Source organism: Balaenoptera ricei, chromosome 20 (genome assembly GCF_028023285.1).
Source record: "Balaenoptera ricei isolate mBalRic1 chromosome 20, mBalRic1.hap2, whole genome shotgun sequence".
Lineage (NCBI taxonomy): Eukaryota > Metazoa > Chordata > Mammalia > Artiodactyla > Balaenopteridae > Balaenoptera > Balaenoptera ricei.
The window spans coordinates 55,802,934-55,821,401 of NC_082658.1; the positions used below are offsets into that span (position 1 = coordinate 55,802,934).

The 18,468-nt window shown below is 48.9% G+C and overlaps 1 protein-coding gene across 4 annotated transcripts in view; it reads right to left on the minus strand.

Annotated features, from left to right (window-relative positions):
- Positions 1–18,410, minus strand: part of CTC1 (CST telomere replication complex component 1) — a 19,444-nt gene extending 1,034 nt beyond the window's left edge. Inside the window, exons 1-21 of one of the 4 annotated variants that reach the window (XM_059906664.1) lie at positions 18,361–18,410; positions 14,870–15,033; positions 11,813–12,050; positions 11,451–11,659; positions 10,973–11,117; positions 6,884–7,174; positions 6,653–6,781; positions 5,906–6,138; positions 5,602–5,779; positions 5,303–5,503; positions 4,621–4,747; positions 3,895–4,009; positions 3,429–3,756; positions 3,254–3,343; positions 2,822–3,015; positions 1,912–1,973; positions 1,642–1,816; positions 1,250–1,327; positions 439–583; positions 283–347; positions 1–34 (exon numbers count right to left, since the gene is read on the minus strand). The exon at positions 1–34 is cut by the window's left edge and continues 132 nt beyond it. In XM_059906664.1, coding sequence (XP_059762647.1) covers positions 1–34; positions 283–347; positions 439–583; positions 1,250–1,327; positions 1,642–1,816; positions 1,912–1,973; positions 2,822–3,015; positions 3,254–3,343; positions 3,429–3,756; positions 3,895–4,009; positions 4,621–4,747; positions 5,303–5,503; positions 5,602–5,779; positions 5,906–6,138; positions 6,653–6,781; positions 6,884–7,174; positions 10,973–11,117; positions 11,451–11,659; positions 11,813–12,050; positions 14,870–15,033; positions 18,361–18,393 — 3,234 coding nt within the window. In that variant the 5' untranslated portion in view covers positions 18,394–18,410. Of the gene's footprint in view, positions 35–282; positions 348–438; positions 584–670; positions 893–1,249; positions 1,328–1,641; positions 1,817–1,911; positions 1,974–2,821; positions 3,016–3,253; positions 3,344–3,428; positions 3,757–3,894; positions 4,010–4,620; positions 4,748–5,302; positions 5,504–5,601; positions 5,780–5,905; positions 6,139–6,652; positions 6,782–6,883; positions 7,179–10,972; positions 11,118–11,450; positions 11,660–11,812; positions 12,051–14,869; positions 15,034–18,360 lie in introns of those variants that run through there. The other 3 variants (XM_059906665.1, XM_059906666.1, XM_059906668.1) reach the window with 3 other exon arrangements.
- Between the last annotated feature and the right edge of the window lie 58 nt (positions 18,411–18,468).

Below are 18,468 nucleotides of genomic sequence, written 5' to 3' on the forward strand. Positions count from 1 at the left end.
CACAGCTTCGGCAGTCCCATCCTCCACCAGGAGCCTGGGGGCGGGGGTGGGGGATGGGGAGTAGGAAATAGCAACTCCCACAGGGAACCCAGGTGGCCAGTCACCTGGACCCAACATGACTCCCTCTCCATCTTTTCCAGCCGTTAGCTCACTTTATTCTCATTCGTTGATTTGAAAATATTAAGCAATTCCCACAAGCCAGGAATTGTGCAAACACTGGGACAGCAGACACAAAGTCATGTAAGTGGTGGGACGGGCACCCACCTTGTGCTCTGCTCTCACCTGATGCTGGCCTGGCTTATAGACGTCTGAGTGGGGCAAGCAGGGCTCTGACGAGTACACCTTCCCTGGGATGAAGAAAGTGGTTGGGAAAATCCCCTGGATCCCATCACATCCCTCTGGCACCCTGCACCCAGCTCGGCCTGTTCCCTCTCATACCTGCGGGCAGATGCTGGTACAATGAGCACACACCCAGAGGAGCTGAAGGCTGAAGACCGAAACGACATGGCAAGAAGCAGTGGCCCGGAATGGGGCCTTGTCACCTTGCAGAAGTTCAGCTAGGTAGATGTGGGGCAGGGGGGCACTAAAGAGAAAGGGGTCAAGAAACAGCCAACAGGGTTCTAAAAGCAGGGTGTGTCTGGAAGGACTCAGCACGCATACAGATGGGGACAGTAGCGGCTTCCGTGCTCTCCTGGAAGCCCCCTGGCCCCCATTTTGCTGCTTCTTTTTTTTTTTTTTTTTAGTTTTTGTTGCGCCGGGTCTTCGTTACAGCACACGGGATCTTTAGTTGCAGCATGTGGGCTCATAGTTGCGGCACGTGGGATCTTTAGTTGAAGCATGCGGGATCTAGTTCCCCGACCAGGGATTGGACCAGGGATCAAACCTGAGCCCCCTGCATTGGGAGCGCAGGGTCTTACCCACTGGACCACCAGGGAAGTCCCCCCATTTTGATTCTTGATCTCTGATTGTCATCAGTTATTTCTCAGTCTTGAAAAACCAAGATGTTAGCCAAGAAAGATTTGTATTTTGGACTGAAAAGCCTTGAAAATCCTAGAACACTAAATCTTTCTGGGTAAAATGATAGGTACTGGACATCTTTTATTTGAAGCAGAGGAAATCCTTGCAACTCAACATATTTGGCTAGGAGTGGAGAAGACTGTAGTTATGGCAAAAATTCCAGACCCTGGAACAAGTACGGTATGCAGATGTGAGGCTGTGAAGTTTAGGGATCGGGGTCTGGGCCACTGACCTGATTGTGGTATCCGGGGGAAAACTCAGGACCTGCACACAGGTAGACGACCGGAAACAACAATAAACATTGTGGGATCTGCAGGGAGAGGAGGAAGAGTGATGAGGAGAAAGAAGTCAATGTGAGGTAGGAGCTGGGACTGCATTACAGGCCAGGCCACTCCCCCGAGGGACATACCCTAACCCCGGCTCTACTGGAGCAGAGGGAAGAATAAGGGAAGGACTGGTCTGGAACATCTCGCAGGGGCAGAGGGCATAAACGCCAGAGAAACACAGTAAACGTGTAAACGTAATACCAAAGAGAAGTTGTCATTGCCACACACGTAGGGGCGAGTGTTCAAGAGAACCACATCAGTAGGAAGGGGAGGCAAGGACATCAACACAGATCTTCACCTGGAAACCTTTTTCTCTAGCTGGTTAAAGTAGACTCGGGCTCCTGGAAGAAGTCCCTGTGGGGGAGGCAAGTGTGGGTCTTCGATATATATGTCCAAGTGAGGGGGGAATTCGCAGTCAGCCGTCTCCAGAGCTACGGTGAGCTTCACACACCGTCTCGTGGCCCCAGAGCTCCCTACAGAAGGAGAGGCGAGGGGTCAGTGGTCTCTCTCAGAATCACAAGGTCCCACCACTGTATTTCATACCTTTCCCCAAAAGAGGTGTCATTACCAGGCTTTATCCAGAGATGTGACAAAATCTCAGCTGAGAAAGACACCAAGGAATCTGTGAAACTGGAAGGTCAGAGAAATACAGTGAGAATGGAGGCTTAAGAAAGCAGAGAATGGAGTCAGATCCAAGGACAGAAAGGAGTTACAGTATCTGCCAGAACATTATCTATGAGGCCCTGGAAAGCCTTGCACTGTCTCAAACCACATGCTAAAAGTAACAGGGTTCATGGGAAAAGCAGGGTTGTGCAGATCACTCAAAACCCACACAGCCTTGCACCCAGAGGCCTCACCAAGAAACGCCCCAGCAGAGGTGAATCTCCACATGCATTTACACCCAGAATCTGTCAGTCCATTGTTCACAGCTTTGTATGCTGGGGCCCATGCCCCCTCCCTTCAAATCATAGGTCCTTGAAAACTTTCACTTCTGACAGTGATCAATTTTGTAAAAATTACACATGTAATCCAGTAGGGTGTTTGTTTGCTTACACAGGGGGGAAGTATCTCTGCAGCTTCTTCAACTGCACTGCAGCTACCCCGAAAAAGCCTACACGAGGAAAGTATAGCTGTTCCTGAAGCCATAAGCCAGCCACTTCTTGCACTAAAGGAAGGTTGTTCCCTAAAGCTTTTCAGCTTTTGTCCTTGTTTTTTTGTCTCTTATATTTCCTTTTATTGCTAAAGCTTTTCCTGAATTGTGAGAAAGCCTGCTCACAGTCATTTCCGAACAGTAACATACTGGGGGGAAAATCAAGTGTGAAACACAACTTGCATCTTACACTGACATCATTCCTCTAGGAGCTAAATCACATGCAAGAAACACACACTGTAGCAGAGAATGGGCTGTTCATCCGACGCAACCACGGCAGAGGAAGAGAGAGCAGCCAAACTAGCTGGAGAAGCTGGGGGACATTTACTTGTCACTGAGCAGGTCAGTCAGCGAGGATTCAGGCAGTGCCCTGCTGATACCCAGCACCTCTGGGATGTCCTGGGAGCTCGCAAGTTCCAGGGTCCACTCATCCTGGACAGTGAGGCAGGACGTACAGCCAGCCAGCTCCGGAGGACGCTGTGATACGCAGGATGAACCACCCTCCTTGAACAACATTGGTGTCTGCCAGGAAATGGGGAGATGATCGTCTCTGAGTGTGTCCTGGTCCGGAGAGAGGTTCCTAACATACTACAACCCAGTTTTGTTTCCTCTCTGGAGCCTAGTGAAGGAAGTGATCCAGACACAGACAGGCCTTCTATGTGATCTAAATCCACCCTTCTTCTAGACCTAGAAGTTCCTCTCCAGACCCCAAGCCAAAAAAAGCTTTCTGGGGAAGGGCATGGTGAACTAGGGCACTCACGGGAGGGCCAGGGACCACGAGTCGGTACACTTGCCCTGGGTGCAAGAACTCAAACCAGCGGACCGAGGAGCTGAGGAAGATGAGGAGAACCTGAGGGGGAGAGCAGGGTCCCTCAGACAGGAGCTGGGGCACAGGAGGTCAGGTCCCAGGTCCCAGGCCCCAGTTCCCAGTTTACCTTCTGATCTGAGTTTTCATCTTCCCTGGGCTCGGGTGGGCCCCATCCAGTTCCCTCCTTCTTCTGGGTGCCCCCAAGCCAGCTCCCTAACACAAGGAAACTGAGGGTGGGCTTGGGCACCTCCGAACTGGCTCCTGGGGGGACACAGAAGTTCCTCTTCATCAGAGCCTCCTTGTGGGACAGCAAGAACAGCCGGCTCTGTCCTATGTGGGGACCCTCTGGGAGGGAGGGCTCTGTCTGAGGAGGTGTTGAGGAGGTGGCCGAGTGAAGGACAGGTCTGGGCACAGACAGGATCAGGGCATCAGCCAGAAAAATCTGGACATAGACTCTGTTGGGAGAGACAAGGAATAGGTTTCTTAGCAATGCAGGCACCGGATGCTGTGGGCCCCAGAGTCCTACCACCTGCACCGGGCCCTTCCCCTTCCCCTCAGAGACTCAGAGGACAGCCACCACTCTAATGACCAACCTGGCCTGCTTCTTCTGGATGAAGCCTGTCATGCTCAGCTCCTTCCACGATGGGAAGCTGCTTCTGACATTCCTTTCTACGACCAACTGGAACCTCTCTGCCCGCACCAGGCAGCCTGGAGGAAGAAAGTATTTCTATTTTGGCAGGAGGAGAGGATTGTGGGATGGGCAGTAAAGCTGACCGCCCTGCAGGTCTCACTGCCTAACTCAGGCCAGAGCTGCTCCCCTAACACAACGTGAAGGCCTAGGCCTGAGCCCCATCTTGGAGGAGTCATACCTCCAAGGGAGAAACCATTCCACCTGCAGGGCCAATCCCACCCCTGGCCACCTAGGCTGAGAGGCCTTGATTCTACTTTCTCATAAATCCCTAAAACGCCTGTTCCGAGATCTGAAAAGCTTTCCTCTCCGGGGTTTCCCTGCCTACAAACCTCAGTAAGCCCAAATAAGCCCATTACTCTTCCACACTAAGAAGGTAAGAAATGGAAGTTGTCATCCTGGTGTGCCTAGGGAGGGAGAAGTGAATGTTGGGAATTGTAGTTCTGGCCGGGAACCCCTTGCTCCTTTACACCACCTGCCAATAGCAGCCTCCTACACCTTCCGCCAGACTGGTTGATCAACAGAAGCCACTCCAGCATCTCTAGTAAATCCCAGCAGTGCTTTCTGCCAAGCCCCCAGTTCAGAGAACCTCTACCCCACCACCATCTCTCTCCACCTCTGAACTCCAAACCTATGAGCCCAGGGTCAGTGAGGGGCTGCGAGGGCTTGGCCAGGAGTAGGCAGCGGAGGGAACCACTTTGGTCCTGAAGTCGCAGACAACCTTTACGAGATGAAGGCACCAGAACCCCAAGTAGAACCTACAAGGAGATGAAGGCCGAGGCATCAAGTTTTATTAAACAGATATACTGGCCGAGGCATCAAGTTTTATTAAACAAATATACTGAGCATCTACCATGTGCCAGGCACTGTGTTAACTGTTAGAGCTACAAAGTGATCCACAAAAACATGGTCTGTGACCTCAAAGAATTTATATTGAAGTGCGGTAGACAGATGTGGAAAAAACGCACCTGCATTCACACATTTAGTAGCCAGAGAGAAAGTATACAAATCGAGGTTACAGGTAGGAGACCATGGAGGACCTCCCAAGACATAACAAGGAGTTTGGGTTTGATTTTATACACACTGGTAGAAACAAGAGAAGCATTTAAATTAAGAGAGTTTTATAATCGATGTTCAATTGTACCCCACCCCCTTCTAGTTGCTGCAGGAGAACGGATTAGAGGGGGCCAAGACGAGATGGAGCATTCTAGTTAGAAGGCTAGTGTAGTCAAAATGACAAGAAAGGACTACGGTAGTGGTAGTGGAAATGGCAAAAAGAGGAAGTCCCTGAGTCCCGCTGGAGCCGCACTTACCGGGGCCGGGTGGAAGGCAGAGGGCAGCAGGCAGAGCCAGGACCAGGCCAGGCGCTGATTGAGTTGGCAACTGGGCAGGTGAGAAGCCTCTGGGAGAGGCAGAAGGGTCTTAGGGTCAAAGGAGGCCCAGGCCCTGCACTTCCCTTCCTCTTTCAGGGCGGCCAGTGTAGGGAAAGAGCAGGGGGTCTGCAGTCGAGCGTACTGTCAGAGAGAAGAGACATGAGATCACGCATCCCCTGTGCCCGGGGCGACCCCCGGGGCGTGAGCTCCGCCAGCTCCGTGCCCCCACATCCTCAGACCTTCTGCAGTGGACAGCGATGCGGCTCGTCAAGGATCTCGTTGTGTGTGTTCCGACCGGGGCAGCCAGGCGGAACGAGAACCTCCAAGGTAGGGGCCAGGATCTGTAGTCCCAGGCTGGGGTTCCCGGGCGAGGAATGCTGCAGGAACTGGTGGTGTCTCAGCACATGGGGACACAGCCTTGGCCACGGAAAGAAGCGGAGTCACTTCCCCCAAAGACCCTGTCTCTCCCAGAATCCGGCTTTGCTGACAGAGCAAGTGTCCCACTCCCACCGCCTCCCCAGCCCAGACCCTCGTCCTCCTCACTTGCAGGCCAGCTCCTCCAGGGCCTTGGTGGCCCACAGGTAGAGGGGAAGTCCTAACTGATGTTCCCACACCAGCTGCTCATACAGGGAGGCCCCGGGGGCTCGGTGGGAAGACTGAGTCTCAGGCATCAGACGAGAGAAGCCCTGAAGTAGAACGGCGCCACGGAGGCAGGGGGCTAACATGGGCCTTCTCGTCCCCCCACCCATTGACTGCAGGAGGTGAACATCCTGGAGCTGGGGAGGCAGAAGGGAAAAAGCAACTCAGTGACCCCAGGCAGAGTTAAATGCAGTTTTCCACTGCCTGGGTCCCAGGAGAAATACAATTTCTCCTTTATAGGTTGTTTCCCTCCAGCCCCTTAGGCCTCGCCTTCCATCACAAGCCGCTCCCCTGCGGTAAGGCTTCATCTCCCAGGAGCCTCACTCAGCCTTTCTGTGGGCCAGGGGGCTCCTGGCCAGCGGGGCCCTGGCTGCTCACCTGCACTTCAGCTCCAGTTGGAAGACCCTTCTGGAAAGGAGAGGCTCTGGGCCTAACCGCTCCTCCCAGAGCCCCACTCTCTACTCCCTTCCGATCTGAGCTCTCGTCCAAATCATTCTTAACAAAAGCACCCCCGCGCCCCAACACACATTTATTATTTTCATAATTTTGCTGTAGAGGTGTCGACCTGCTGCAGAGAAGGACCAGCCCGTAAAGGTAAGAGAAGCTACTGAAAGGGTCTCCTTCTGTCACCAGCCCTGGCCCCTCACATACCTCCAGACGGACTCCTGGCCGCACTACCTGCCTGAGGCCACGGAACTGCTGGTAGGCGAGGCAGAGCCCCAGCTGCCCGTCCAGCTCGTAGAGGCCCGCAGGCTGATTCAGCGTGCCAGTGACCGTTCCCTGCAAAGAAGCCAAAGGGCCAGGTGATCCCTGTTCCCTTCCTCTTGGGAGACCCCCACGTTTCCTGCCCTTCGGGCTCAAGGATCTCTCCCTTATGCTCACCGTGTATGATAAGAGCCTGGAGTCCCGGACGAGACCGTCTGGACCTGGACCCTTCTTGCCTTGGGGACTGCCGGGTATGGGGAGTGGCTGGGGGCTGGTCTCCAAGGGGGCTCCTTCCAGCTCCAGTTCCAGCTCTCGCACACATTCTGGTTTCAGTGGCAGAAGCTGGGAGGAGGGACTGGTCATCCAAATCCGGCATCGGTGACCAGGGAGCTTGGACACTCGCAGCTCCGTCAGCACATAGGCCTTATGAGGCCAAAGGGCTCGGTGCCACACCAGCTGGGCAGGGACCTGGCTTGTGCGGAAGCAGGCAACACGGTACGTGAGGGGCTTCCCATGATGCTGCCCCTCTGCCAGGGTCCCTTCCCATCACAATGTGACCTCAAAGACCTGCTCCTCGAGAGCCTTTCCTTGCCTCTTCATCTTCCCTGTTCGCCAATTAAGTCTTAAGCCATAGAACTCTCAGGATCTCTCCCCTCTCATAGGAGACAGCAGATACTTCCTAATCCCTCCCCCAAGGCACAAACCACCCCTACAACTTTCTCCAAAATATATAAATATTCCTTTCAGAAAATTCTGCCCTTTCCCCATCCCACTCCAACATACAAACCAGCCATACAAACAACATTCACTTATTTAATCAGTATGCACATGGTACATAACTATCCAGTATTGGGACAGATGTTAAGGGAAATATCATAGACTTCTCTCATCTCCAACATATTTCAAACCAATGGGAAACACAGACACAAACCCAAGTAATAACATGGAGCCATGTATGATCAAGTGGCAAAAACAATACACATCTGGTAAGGTTTCAGAGAAAGAAAGAGGTCAGGATGGGGTGGAATGATCAGGAAGGCCAATTGAAAGAAGCTGAACTTGCCAGGGTCCTGAAGGCCATCTCTGCTTTGCTGAAGTAGTGAGGAGAGAGAAGGGTGATTCAAGCAAAAGGCAACAACACAGAAATGTTCAGAACTCAGAATGAGCAAGGCAGTGAAAACCCTGGCCAGGATGGAGGAGGAACGTTCTTGGCAGTTGCCAGAGACAAGATGGAAGGGCTGAGATGAAGAAAAAACCCAGAAATAACATGCTGAAGACTTTCAATCTGTTGGAAAGGGAGAAACATCCAAGTAGGAAAGTAAAAATGAACGGCAGAGGGTCTCATAGGGAATGGAGAAAGGTGGTTGTTGAAGAAATGTAAGCAAAAGTAAAAAAGTTACACCGATGAGACCGTTAATAAATGTAACGATCTTCTAGGGCACGTCCCTCCCAGAGCACGGCTGCCATTCTCAGGGGCTTCAAAACACACTGATGGGGCTTCCCTGGTGGTGCAGTGGCTGAGAACCTGCCTGCCAATGCAGGGGACACGGGTTCGAGCCCTGGTCTGGGAAGATCCCACATGCCGCGGAGCAACTGGGCCCGTGAGCCACAACTACTGAGCCTGCGTGTCTGGAGCCTGTGCTCCGCAACAAGAGAGGCCGCGACAGTGAGAGGCCCGCGCACCGCGATGAAGAGTGGCCCCAGCTCGCCGCAACTAGAGAAAGCCCTCGCACAGAAACGAAGACCCAACACAGCCAAAAATAAATAAATTAATTAATTAAAAAAAAAACCAACACACTGATGACTCTGGATACTTCACGGTCCCCTATGCTCCGCTTCACAGACCCCCATTTCTCTCTAAAACCAGCTGGGTACCACCAGTCAGAACTTGGACGTCACAACTCATCATAAGGTATTGCTAAGATTTCACTTAAGCTTACTGCTTATGCAAAACAAGTAGCTAATGATGGTTTGACTGAACACACGAATGAATGACTGAATACTGGTGCTTCTGCTCTCCCCTGCTCCCCCTGGGCTCACTAGACTTCCTCTAACCTCTCACTAGGACCTCCCAATACTGCAGCCACTTCTCCTTTATTCAGACGTTGAGGTCCTTCCCTTCCTCTGTCCAAATGCCAGGATCTGAATACCTATCCCCTGAATCCTGCCCTTTTTACCCACACTTCACCCTTGAGTTTACAGCATCACAGCCCTCTCTTTCCTCAACTCTTCTTCTAAGGCAAAAACCCTACTGAGAAAGACAGACCTATACCACCCCAGGGCAAAACACTGCCGCTAACCCTCTCCAGCTGCGCCTCTGTCACTGCTTAGCGATCTCTTATCCTCAACTGCCTGGCACAGCAGTTTACCCTGAACCTTTACTCCTCTCTTCAGAGTTGTCTTTCTAGACATGACCTCACTCCTCTATCATGGAGGAGATTCACTGGGATCATCTAGAGTGACAGTATTTCTCCAACGTGTCTCTTCAGCAGCCTGTAAACAAACCAAGGTCACTCCTCCCCTGACCTCCCAGACTTATTCCAAAGCCCACCTCTGCACCTTCACAGTGCCTTGTGCATGTGCATGTCTCTACCCCAGCACTTATGACCCTGAACAGTAATCACTGACTCACTTATCCGGCTGAGAGCTTCCAGAGGACAAGAGCCATCATCTTACTCAATTTTGTGCCTCTGAAATGACCAAAGCCCCTAGCATACAGCACATGCTCAATAAAGGGCCAATCTTGGTACAGGTGATACTCTAGTCCCAGACAGCCCTCCCTCTCTTCTAGGGATTCAAATCCTAGCCACCTTCAAGAACCAGATCGAGTCTAAACTCTCCCTTCTTAGGCTTCTCTCCACATAATAAACTCTAGCTAACCTGCTATAGCAGTTACAACTATACCACACACCTTGGAATTTACACACTGTTCTGTATTACTCTCTGCTTGTTTTACAAATCAATATGATATAGAATCTACAATAAGATTATAAACTACCCAAAGGGCTTGGCCTACTTTAGTTGCCCTGCAGAAATTCAAGTGCATTTCAGAGCTTTCTCCCTCGAATGAGCCAATCCTACCATGCCCAGAATTTTTGAATGCTCTAGGAGACTTAAAACATTCTAATGTAAACAATATACATAAGCTCCTCTTTAACCCAAGAGGAAAAAACAAGATTAGAAATTTGGGTGGTTTGTAAGCTTTTTTAGTTTCTTTATACTCTAATTACTGTTACTCCAGCTCATGACACACACAGATACAGGTAAGAATTCTTATAGTGCTAGTAAATTTCAGTTTCCTTTTTCGATATGTATGTTAAAGAGCCCATTCATCCTTTAATTGTTTTGAATGCTTCTGAAACGTTATTCAGATAATTGTATAAATCGTATAACAATAATCAGTATAAAAATGAATGACTTTAGGGCTTCCCTGGTGGCGCAGTGGTTGAGAATCCGCCTGCCAATGCAGGGGACACGGGTTCGAGCCCTGGTCTGGGAAGATCCCACATGCCACGGAGCCCTCGCACAGAAACGAAAACCCAACACAGCCATAAATAAATAAATAAATAAATAAATAAAAATTATAAAAAATAAAAAACAATGACTTTAAAATCATACCAGGGACTTCCCTGGTGGCGCAGTGGATAAGACTCTGCACTCCCAATGCAGGGGGCCCAGGTTCGATCCCTGGTCAGGGAACTAGATCTCACGTGCATGCCACAACTAAGAGTTTGCATGCCACAACTAAGGAGCTGGCAAGCCATAACTAAGGAGCCTGGGAGCCGCAACTAAAGAGCCCACCTGCTGCAACTAAGACCCGGCACAACCAAATAAATAAATATTTTTAAAAAAATAAATAAATAAATAAAATCATACCAGTTGATATAAAAAGACTCAACAATACGTACCAAGTTTTACTAAAAATACATGGATTTCATGTTTTAATGGTGTTAAGATAAATACTTTCCTTGGTCATTCTTCTAATGCAGGGGAAAAACAAGTGATTCTGGCAGGTTTTCAAAACGGGACACATGATACAAAAGTTGTCTCCTCGAATGAGCTGCACAGCAGGGAAGTCTACTCCCCAACTCCTGTATGTAGGGAAGGCGTCACTCACACTGCTCCCTCAACAGCACTGTTCCAGAAACAACTCTCCCCAGCTGTCCTCCTTTCCTACCTGGTTCCTCCTATGATGTTATCTTTCCTATTAGGAGTTCGTACCCCCCTCCCACACCTCCACACCCCTGAATTGACTGTAATCCTCACCTGCACGATGACAGACACATGGCTGCCAACTGGGGATGATCCACCAAGAGACAGGATGAAGTACGATTTCTTTCGACTTTGCACCAGAGCGCTCAATCGAACCAGCTCCCCAGCAAGGTTTGGCTGCACATTTCTGTGCTTGCTTCTAAAAAAAGTAGAGAGAGAAGTCATTTTTATTTCTCTTTTTTTTTTTCCCCTACAAATGCCTTCCTTTCCACTATAATCTAGTAGTGATGTAAAATTTCCATACCTCAAAGCCATTGTTCTAAAAACCTCCTTCAAACTCTACCTGCCCTTAGATAAGGCACACTTCCCTTGAAGAATCTGGCTCTTAACTTTCTGAGAGGCCCCATTGTTCCCCTGATTTGGAACATTCCACCTATATTACTCTCGATGCCTTTCTTTCCCTCCTTCCACTGACCCACCATCATCGTCCCAGTTTTACAGTGCTGCCCCCTCCCCTACACGGAAGAATCACCTGTGCCTGAGCAGGCGGGAAGCCATCTCTGGGTAGAGAACAGAGATGGGGGTGAGGGGGCCAGGACTGATGGTCAAGGGAAACACTGGCACAGGGGCACCCCAGAGCTCCAAGTGCCCTTCTCCTGAGGACTTCATCGCAGGAGGGAGGTAACTCCAGCTGGGGAACAGAAAGAGATGGCCCAACCAAGAAAGGTCCAGATCTATGAGCTAGAAAAGACCAAGGGTGAGGATTAATCAGGACCCTAGCATCCAGTCCAACCCCCCCCTCCATCTCTGTTCCCTCAGAGACTTAATTGTCTTGCTCCCTAGACACCATTCTTATTAGGATCTGAGGGATCTGACTGCGCCCTTCCTACTCACCTCACAGCCCAGGGTACCAGTGTTATCTCTTATATAGAGGCTTCCATTCCTGCACTCTTGTTCCAAGTCCCCTGATAGGTCTGTTAGCGTCCCTAAAAGTAACAGCCGTTCCCGGGGCAGGGGGACCCCACATGGTCCAGCCTCTTTGGCCCAAGCCTGGTACGCAGTACTGCTCCAGGACAAGTGGCTGCAGCACGGAAGACGTTGGTGGGTCCTGAGGTCCTTTACTGAGACAAAGCTGCAGAGTGAAGAGAACAGAAGTTTTGTAAAGCTATGTCCAAGCCTAGGAATTTTATCCTCAACCCCAACAATCCCCCAAGATCCCAAGGAAAGATCAGTGGGGAACCTGGACTAAGAAAGTTTGATTGATTGAAAAAACTGGGAGTGAGGGCCTAAGAAAATGAGGATGGGGTCTGGGTCCAAACACTGGGTAGTACCTAGGGAAGGCAGGAAGAAAGTCTGTGCTGAATCATGTCTTGAACAAGACAGTGCCACAGAGAGGACCCAGACAAGTGGAGTGGGAATGTAAGAGCAGCCTGAGGAGATGAGCACGTGGGGAGAACATTTTAGAGACAACACAAACTGCTCCCTTGACAGCATCTCAGCTCTCAGCTCCACAGAGAACTTCAGTGGGGGCACTAAGGCATCTGCCTAATGGCTCAACCTCATTGGCCCCAGCCAGGTTTCCTTCCTAGTCTGGAGTATCACAGTACTAGAGACTGGCTGGGAAGCTGAGGCTGAGGTGGGAGTTGATATCACAAGCTCCCAAATCTCAAGAGATGTTTGAGATCAACCATTTTTTTTTTAAATAAATGTATTTATTTATTTATTTAGTTTTGGCTGCATTGGGTCTTTGTTGCTGCGCACAGGCTTTCTCTAGTTGCGGCGAGCGGGGGCTACTCTTCATTGTGGTGCGTTGGCTTCTCATTGTGGTGGCTTCTCTTGTTGCAGAGCATGGGCTCTAGGTGCGTGGGCTTCAGTAGTTGTGGCACGCGGGCTCAGTAGTTGCGGCTCGCGGGCTCTAGAGCACAGGCTCAGTAGTTGTGGTGCACGGGCTTAGTTGCTCCGCGGCATGTGGGATCTTCCCGGACCAGGGCTCGAACCCATGTCCCCTGTGTTGGCAGGCGGATTCTTAACCACTGCGCCACCAGGGAAGTCTGAGATCAACCATTCTTAAGCAAAGTGCCGCAACACTGCTGAGTCACTACCAATTGTGAGGTATATCACAGAGAATGTGATACAAGTTAAATTATCAAAGTTGTGATAGATTCACATTTTTCTAATACCATTATTACATTCCCATGGTTTTTTCACTCACTTCCATTCCCATGGTTTTTTCAGCAGAAAAGAAACACGATAAGGTTACAAAACATGACAATTTATCCTCCTTGTTGCACTCATGAACATAAGCCACATGTGAGTGCTAAATATTAGAAATGCTGTTCTAGATGGCCCACTCCCCTTCCGCATCTGCCTCATTCTTCCCCAATGACTTCAGAGCAGATAAAAGGCAAAGACAGAAACTAACATCGTTGCACCCCTGCTATACACATACTGTACTGGGTCCATTCACGCTCAATACTGCATTGAATCTTCACCAAAAACCCCTGGAAACACACCAAAGAGGAAATTTACAGAGGTTCAGGTACACAGTGGTGTAGGTGGCAAAGCCAGGTATGTCTCACTCAAAAGTCTTTTTGTCTTTCCCTACTTCTACAAAAGCCTAGGAAAAAACAACTGGAGGGAACTGTGCCTTTACCCTAGGCACCTTCAGGACAGAAAACAGTAAGGATAGGGGTCACTTTTCTCAGATTCTTCAGGGTTTGGGTCAGGAAACTGAAGGTGATAACCGCAGACCTTTTGCATGGGCCACTGCCCTCTAACTTTCAAGGCCACCACAGTACCTGGCACACAGCAGGCACTCAGTGAAGGGAAATGGAAAAATGAATGAATATTTATACCTGTCAAATAATTTTTACTCTATCCTCATCCATCATCTTCTACATATTGTGCTATCTAGTCCACATTTATCTTGAAGAATAACAAGAAACTTAAACAGGTTGCAAGTTTTCTAAAAATTGCTGACTTACCACTTTTCAATTATTCTTTTTGGATTTTCAGTTATTATTGGGAAATAACAAAATAAACAAAGCTAAACAGATTTCTACCTTTTTTAAAAAAAGAACAGTGATATGTTTATTCACGTAACAGAATACCATACAGCAGTTAAAATAAATGACCTAGAGCTATCAATGTGAATAAATCTCAGAAGCATAATGTTAAGCACAAAAAAGCAAACTGCAGAGGATATACAAGGTATGGTACCATTTATACAAAGTCTAAAGGTATGTAAAACTACTGTATATTGCTTAGGAATAGATGCATGGATAGAAAAAAATATAAAGATATTCACAAGAATGATATACCCTCATACTTCAGATAGTAGTTACTTCTACGAGGAGTAAGCAGGTTTCTTTTTGCAGAACTTTTCGGAGCCTTTAACCTGTCAATGAGCCTCATGATTCTCCTAGAGAAGTTTATCTTATCCAATGTCTCTCAAACTTATTTGGCCATGGAACCCTTTTCCTGTAGTACTTTATTAACATTGCCTAGAACGGTTTACGAATGGTAGTATAGTGTTAAAAAGGACAAAAACAAAACAAACAAAAAAACACCTTCAGAAGGCCTCAAACTCAGGTCTTCCAAAAACAACGATCTACACTTGCTGAAAGATCATGGTCTGTATCTTAGCTTCCTAACGCACAAAATGAAATAGTATCAGCCTCTCTCCCCACTTTGAGGGTTCTTTTTCCGTATTTTCTTTCTATCTTCTCACGCCCCTCTCCTTGTCTCTAAACTTGACTTGAGACAATTAAGGAGAACTACAGGAAAAGGAAAGCAGCTTGATGGAGAATGAGAAAGACCGGCAGAAGGGGTTTTCTTTAGACCACCTTTTCCTCCCCTTAAGTTTCCCCTCACTCAACTCAAATGATAAGTCCTTCCTTTTCAATCCCAAAGTTAACTTTCCTGGTTACCCCACTCCCCACTTCTCCTTACCTGTAGCTGAGGGGCAGCGTTAAACCCTGGTTCCTTCCCTGGGACAACCAGATAGTCTTCACACAGTCAATTACCAACTGAGCCAACTGGACATCAGGCTCCTTGCCAGGTGGACACAGGGTCTCTTCGATGAAGGCCTGGGCAGCCTCCAGCCAGGCTTGCTCCTGAGGAAAGTGAAGCGAGTTCATACACCTTCCTGACCATCTTGCCCACCAAGGAAACTGGGGAAGAATAAAGGAATAGATTTTTTTTTTTTTTTTTTTTTAAATCAAGAGGGAGAACTTCCCTGGTGGCACAGTGGTTAAGAATCCACCTACAGATGCAGGTGACACGGGTTCGATCCCTGGTCCTGGAAGATCCCACATGTCATGGAGCAACTAAGCCTGTGCGCCACAACTACTGAGTCTGCGCTCTAGAGCCCGTGGACTACAACTACTGAGCCCGCGCACTGCAACTACTGAAGCCCGGGTGCCTAGAGCCCATGTTCTGCAATAAGAGAAGCTCCCGCACTGCAACGAAGAGTAGCCACCCCCCCGCTCGCCGCAACTAGAGAAAGCCTGTGTGCAGCAACGAAGACCCAGCGCAGCCAAAAAAAAAAAAAAAATCAAGCGGGAAAAAATGAAGATGTAAAGTAAAGGAGTTTAGAGCTTGAAGAAACCTTAGAAGTCTTAGTTCAGCCAATCAACTTAGAAAACTGGCCATCCAGCTTTGGTCTTGCCTCTTTCTTTAACAAACCTGTACCAATCCTGAAAGTGCTCAAGTAGAATAAATATTCCTTGTGAACCCTTCTTTGAGTATCCCCGACAGAACGCTGCTCCCTCCTTGGAGCTCCCACAGTACCTTGCACATGGAGCACTGACCACCGGATACAGTGGCAGCCCACCTTCTATGCGGTCTGATTCTAAAGCCAGCAAGTTGAAAAACAAGACTGGTCTAAGGTCACCCTCAAAAAAAATCCTTTAAATTGCTCATAAGGAATAGTACATAACACTGTACAGTAATATGTATATGGAAATGGAAATGTGCCTAGTAGACATTACATAAAAGGACATAAGCAGAGTATAATTTTTAATCATCCCCCTCTTGTTTTAATGAAGTATATACATTTGAGTGCCTATAAGCTAAATATGTATGAGATACAATCCCACTGGAATTGTTTCCTGTTCTGTCTTTGTAGCTAAGATGTGGGCTTCCTAAGGAGGACAGGAACCATCTTCGTGTCTGTACCAGATTCTGGGGACATAGTTGCCTCTATATACAGATAACTCTAGGGGAGGGGGCCAGCTTAGCTTACTCCTAGTGCTAAGCAGATTTATTTTAAAATTCCGACAGAGTTCAACAATACTTAATGATCTTTATCCTTCTTATCCCCAGTGATAATTCAAAACCATTATAGCTCTATCCCTGTTCCTCCAATGCTCCTCCAGTCACTCCTCCACATCCAGTTAACCTTTAGCAGCTTGAAAACAGCTTGAAAAACCAGTGTTCAAGTTCTAGATGGCTTCAGTGTCCTTGTGGATGGCCCTATCACCCTATCATTGACCTTCACCTTCACCCCACCTCAGTCAAACACTCTTGTTCATGGTCAGTGTTGTCAAAATTGGACCAGATTATCACTTAGAACTGCCCACCAACATCAGACTCCTACACTTTTTGCCTTCCTCTCTTGATCTACTCTTTTAGCTCCTATTCCTGAGGACCTGTCCATTGGCACACTGAATACTACTGTTTCTCAAAGTGGTACTGATGCCTCAGAATCACCGAAGTTCTGTTTAAAATGCAACTGATTTTTAGGTGATCCAGTCTATTGACTCAGAATCCAGGAGTGGGTGGGGTGGGGGGAGTTAGCTCCAGAGTGTGTTTTGAACTTGGGTCTTGTGTAGGGAAAGGAAGAAGTGAAAGAGGACATCCACATTTCACGGCAGAACTATTCAGTTGAGGGTGCTATTTGCCAAGTTAGTGAACATTGGAAGAGGGGTGGATTTTCTGAAAAGCTCATTGTTGGGCATATGTGGTGCCTGTAGGCTGGCCAGATGGAGAATCTGGCAGGCAGATGGATATAACTAGAGCTCAGGAGAGAGATCACAGCCAAAGTAGAGATTTAGGAAAAATCAGCATCTATCACTGGCTATTAAAGCCATGCAGTCAGTGGATGAGGTCGAGAAGAAAGTGTACAGTGTTCTCAAACTTCGGCCTATATCAGTATTAATCTGGGGAGCTTACTTAATTTAGATTCTATCTCCTCAATATCTTTTTACTGTTTTCACCTCTGGAACCTCAACATTGCTGCCATGGTCGGTGTCACTACCATCTCTTACTACATTTAAACCACAGCGTTCTGACTGATACTCTCTAGTCCAGGGGTCCCCAACCCCCGGGCCATGGACCGGTACCGGTCGGTGGCCTGTTAGGAACCAGGCCGCACAGGAGGAGGTGAGCAGCGGGCGGTGAGCAAGCGAAGCTTCATCTGTATTTACAGCCACTCCCCATCGCTCGCATTGTTGCCTGAGCTCCGCCTCCTTTCAGAGCAGCGATGGCATTAGATTCTCATAGAAGCGAGAACCCTACTGTGACCTGCGCATGTGAGGGATCTAGACTGTGCGCTCCTTATGAGAATCTAACGCCTGATGATCTGAGGTGGAGCTGAGGCAGTGACGCTAGCGCTGGGGAGTAGCTGCAAAAACAAATAAATTATCATTAGCAGAGAGGTCTGACTGCACAGAGACCATAATAAATCAATGTGCTTGAATCATCCCGAAACCATCCCCCCCCCCCCGAAAAAGAAACTGTCTTCCACGAAACCGGTCCCTGGTGCCAAAAAGGTTGGGGACCACCGCAGTCCACTCTCTACTCTGCTACCTCAGGAAACGAAAACAAAACTCATCCACTCTTTTGCTTAGAACCCTTCAATAACTCCCAATTATCCTCCGGTTGAAATCACTGCCTACCAAGACTTACGAGACGGTCACCTTTGACCCCCTCCACCACCACCCAGCTGAACTTTTTGAGTGTTTCAAAGACACCTGCTCTATCTCTTGCCTTTGAACACGTTTTTTGCCTCCGCCTTGAAACTTCTTTTAGCGCTTTTTTTTTTTTTTTTCCTTGCTAACTCCTGCACACACTTCGGGTCTCAGAAGCTTTTCCAGATTATCGGTTACCCCTTTCCCATACAGCTGCGTCAGGGGTCTCCCCCAGGAATCCACAGCCCCACAGTTAGCCGTTCGTCTGCTCCTGGCTTCCCATTGGGCTTGAAGCCTAAAGAGTGGACAGACGTGTATTTATGGCTCACAGCCGGCGCCACAGCCATGATGGAATAAATGTAATCGCAGAACCAGTGAGAGGGGCGGGACGAAGCGCCTCACCGTCCCCCCTCGCCTGGGGGCGGCCAGCTAAGTCAGGGAGGCAAAGATGCAAGGTGGAGCTTACAGGAGCAGAAAGAAAATTTGGGACAGGCAAGAAAAAAGGGACGAGGGACAGAGAACAGCACTCACGGAGCCAGGAACCTCAGCCCGGCAGGCAGCCATGATGCTCCGGCGACTCCACCCCCTGGAAAGCGCGCCGAGACTCGAAGGCGGGCTGGTCCGTGACGTCATCGGCGG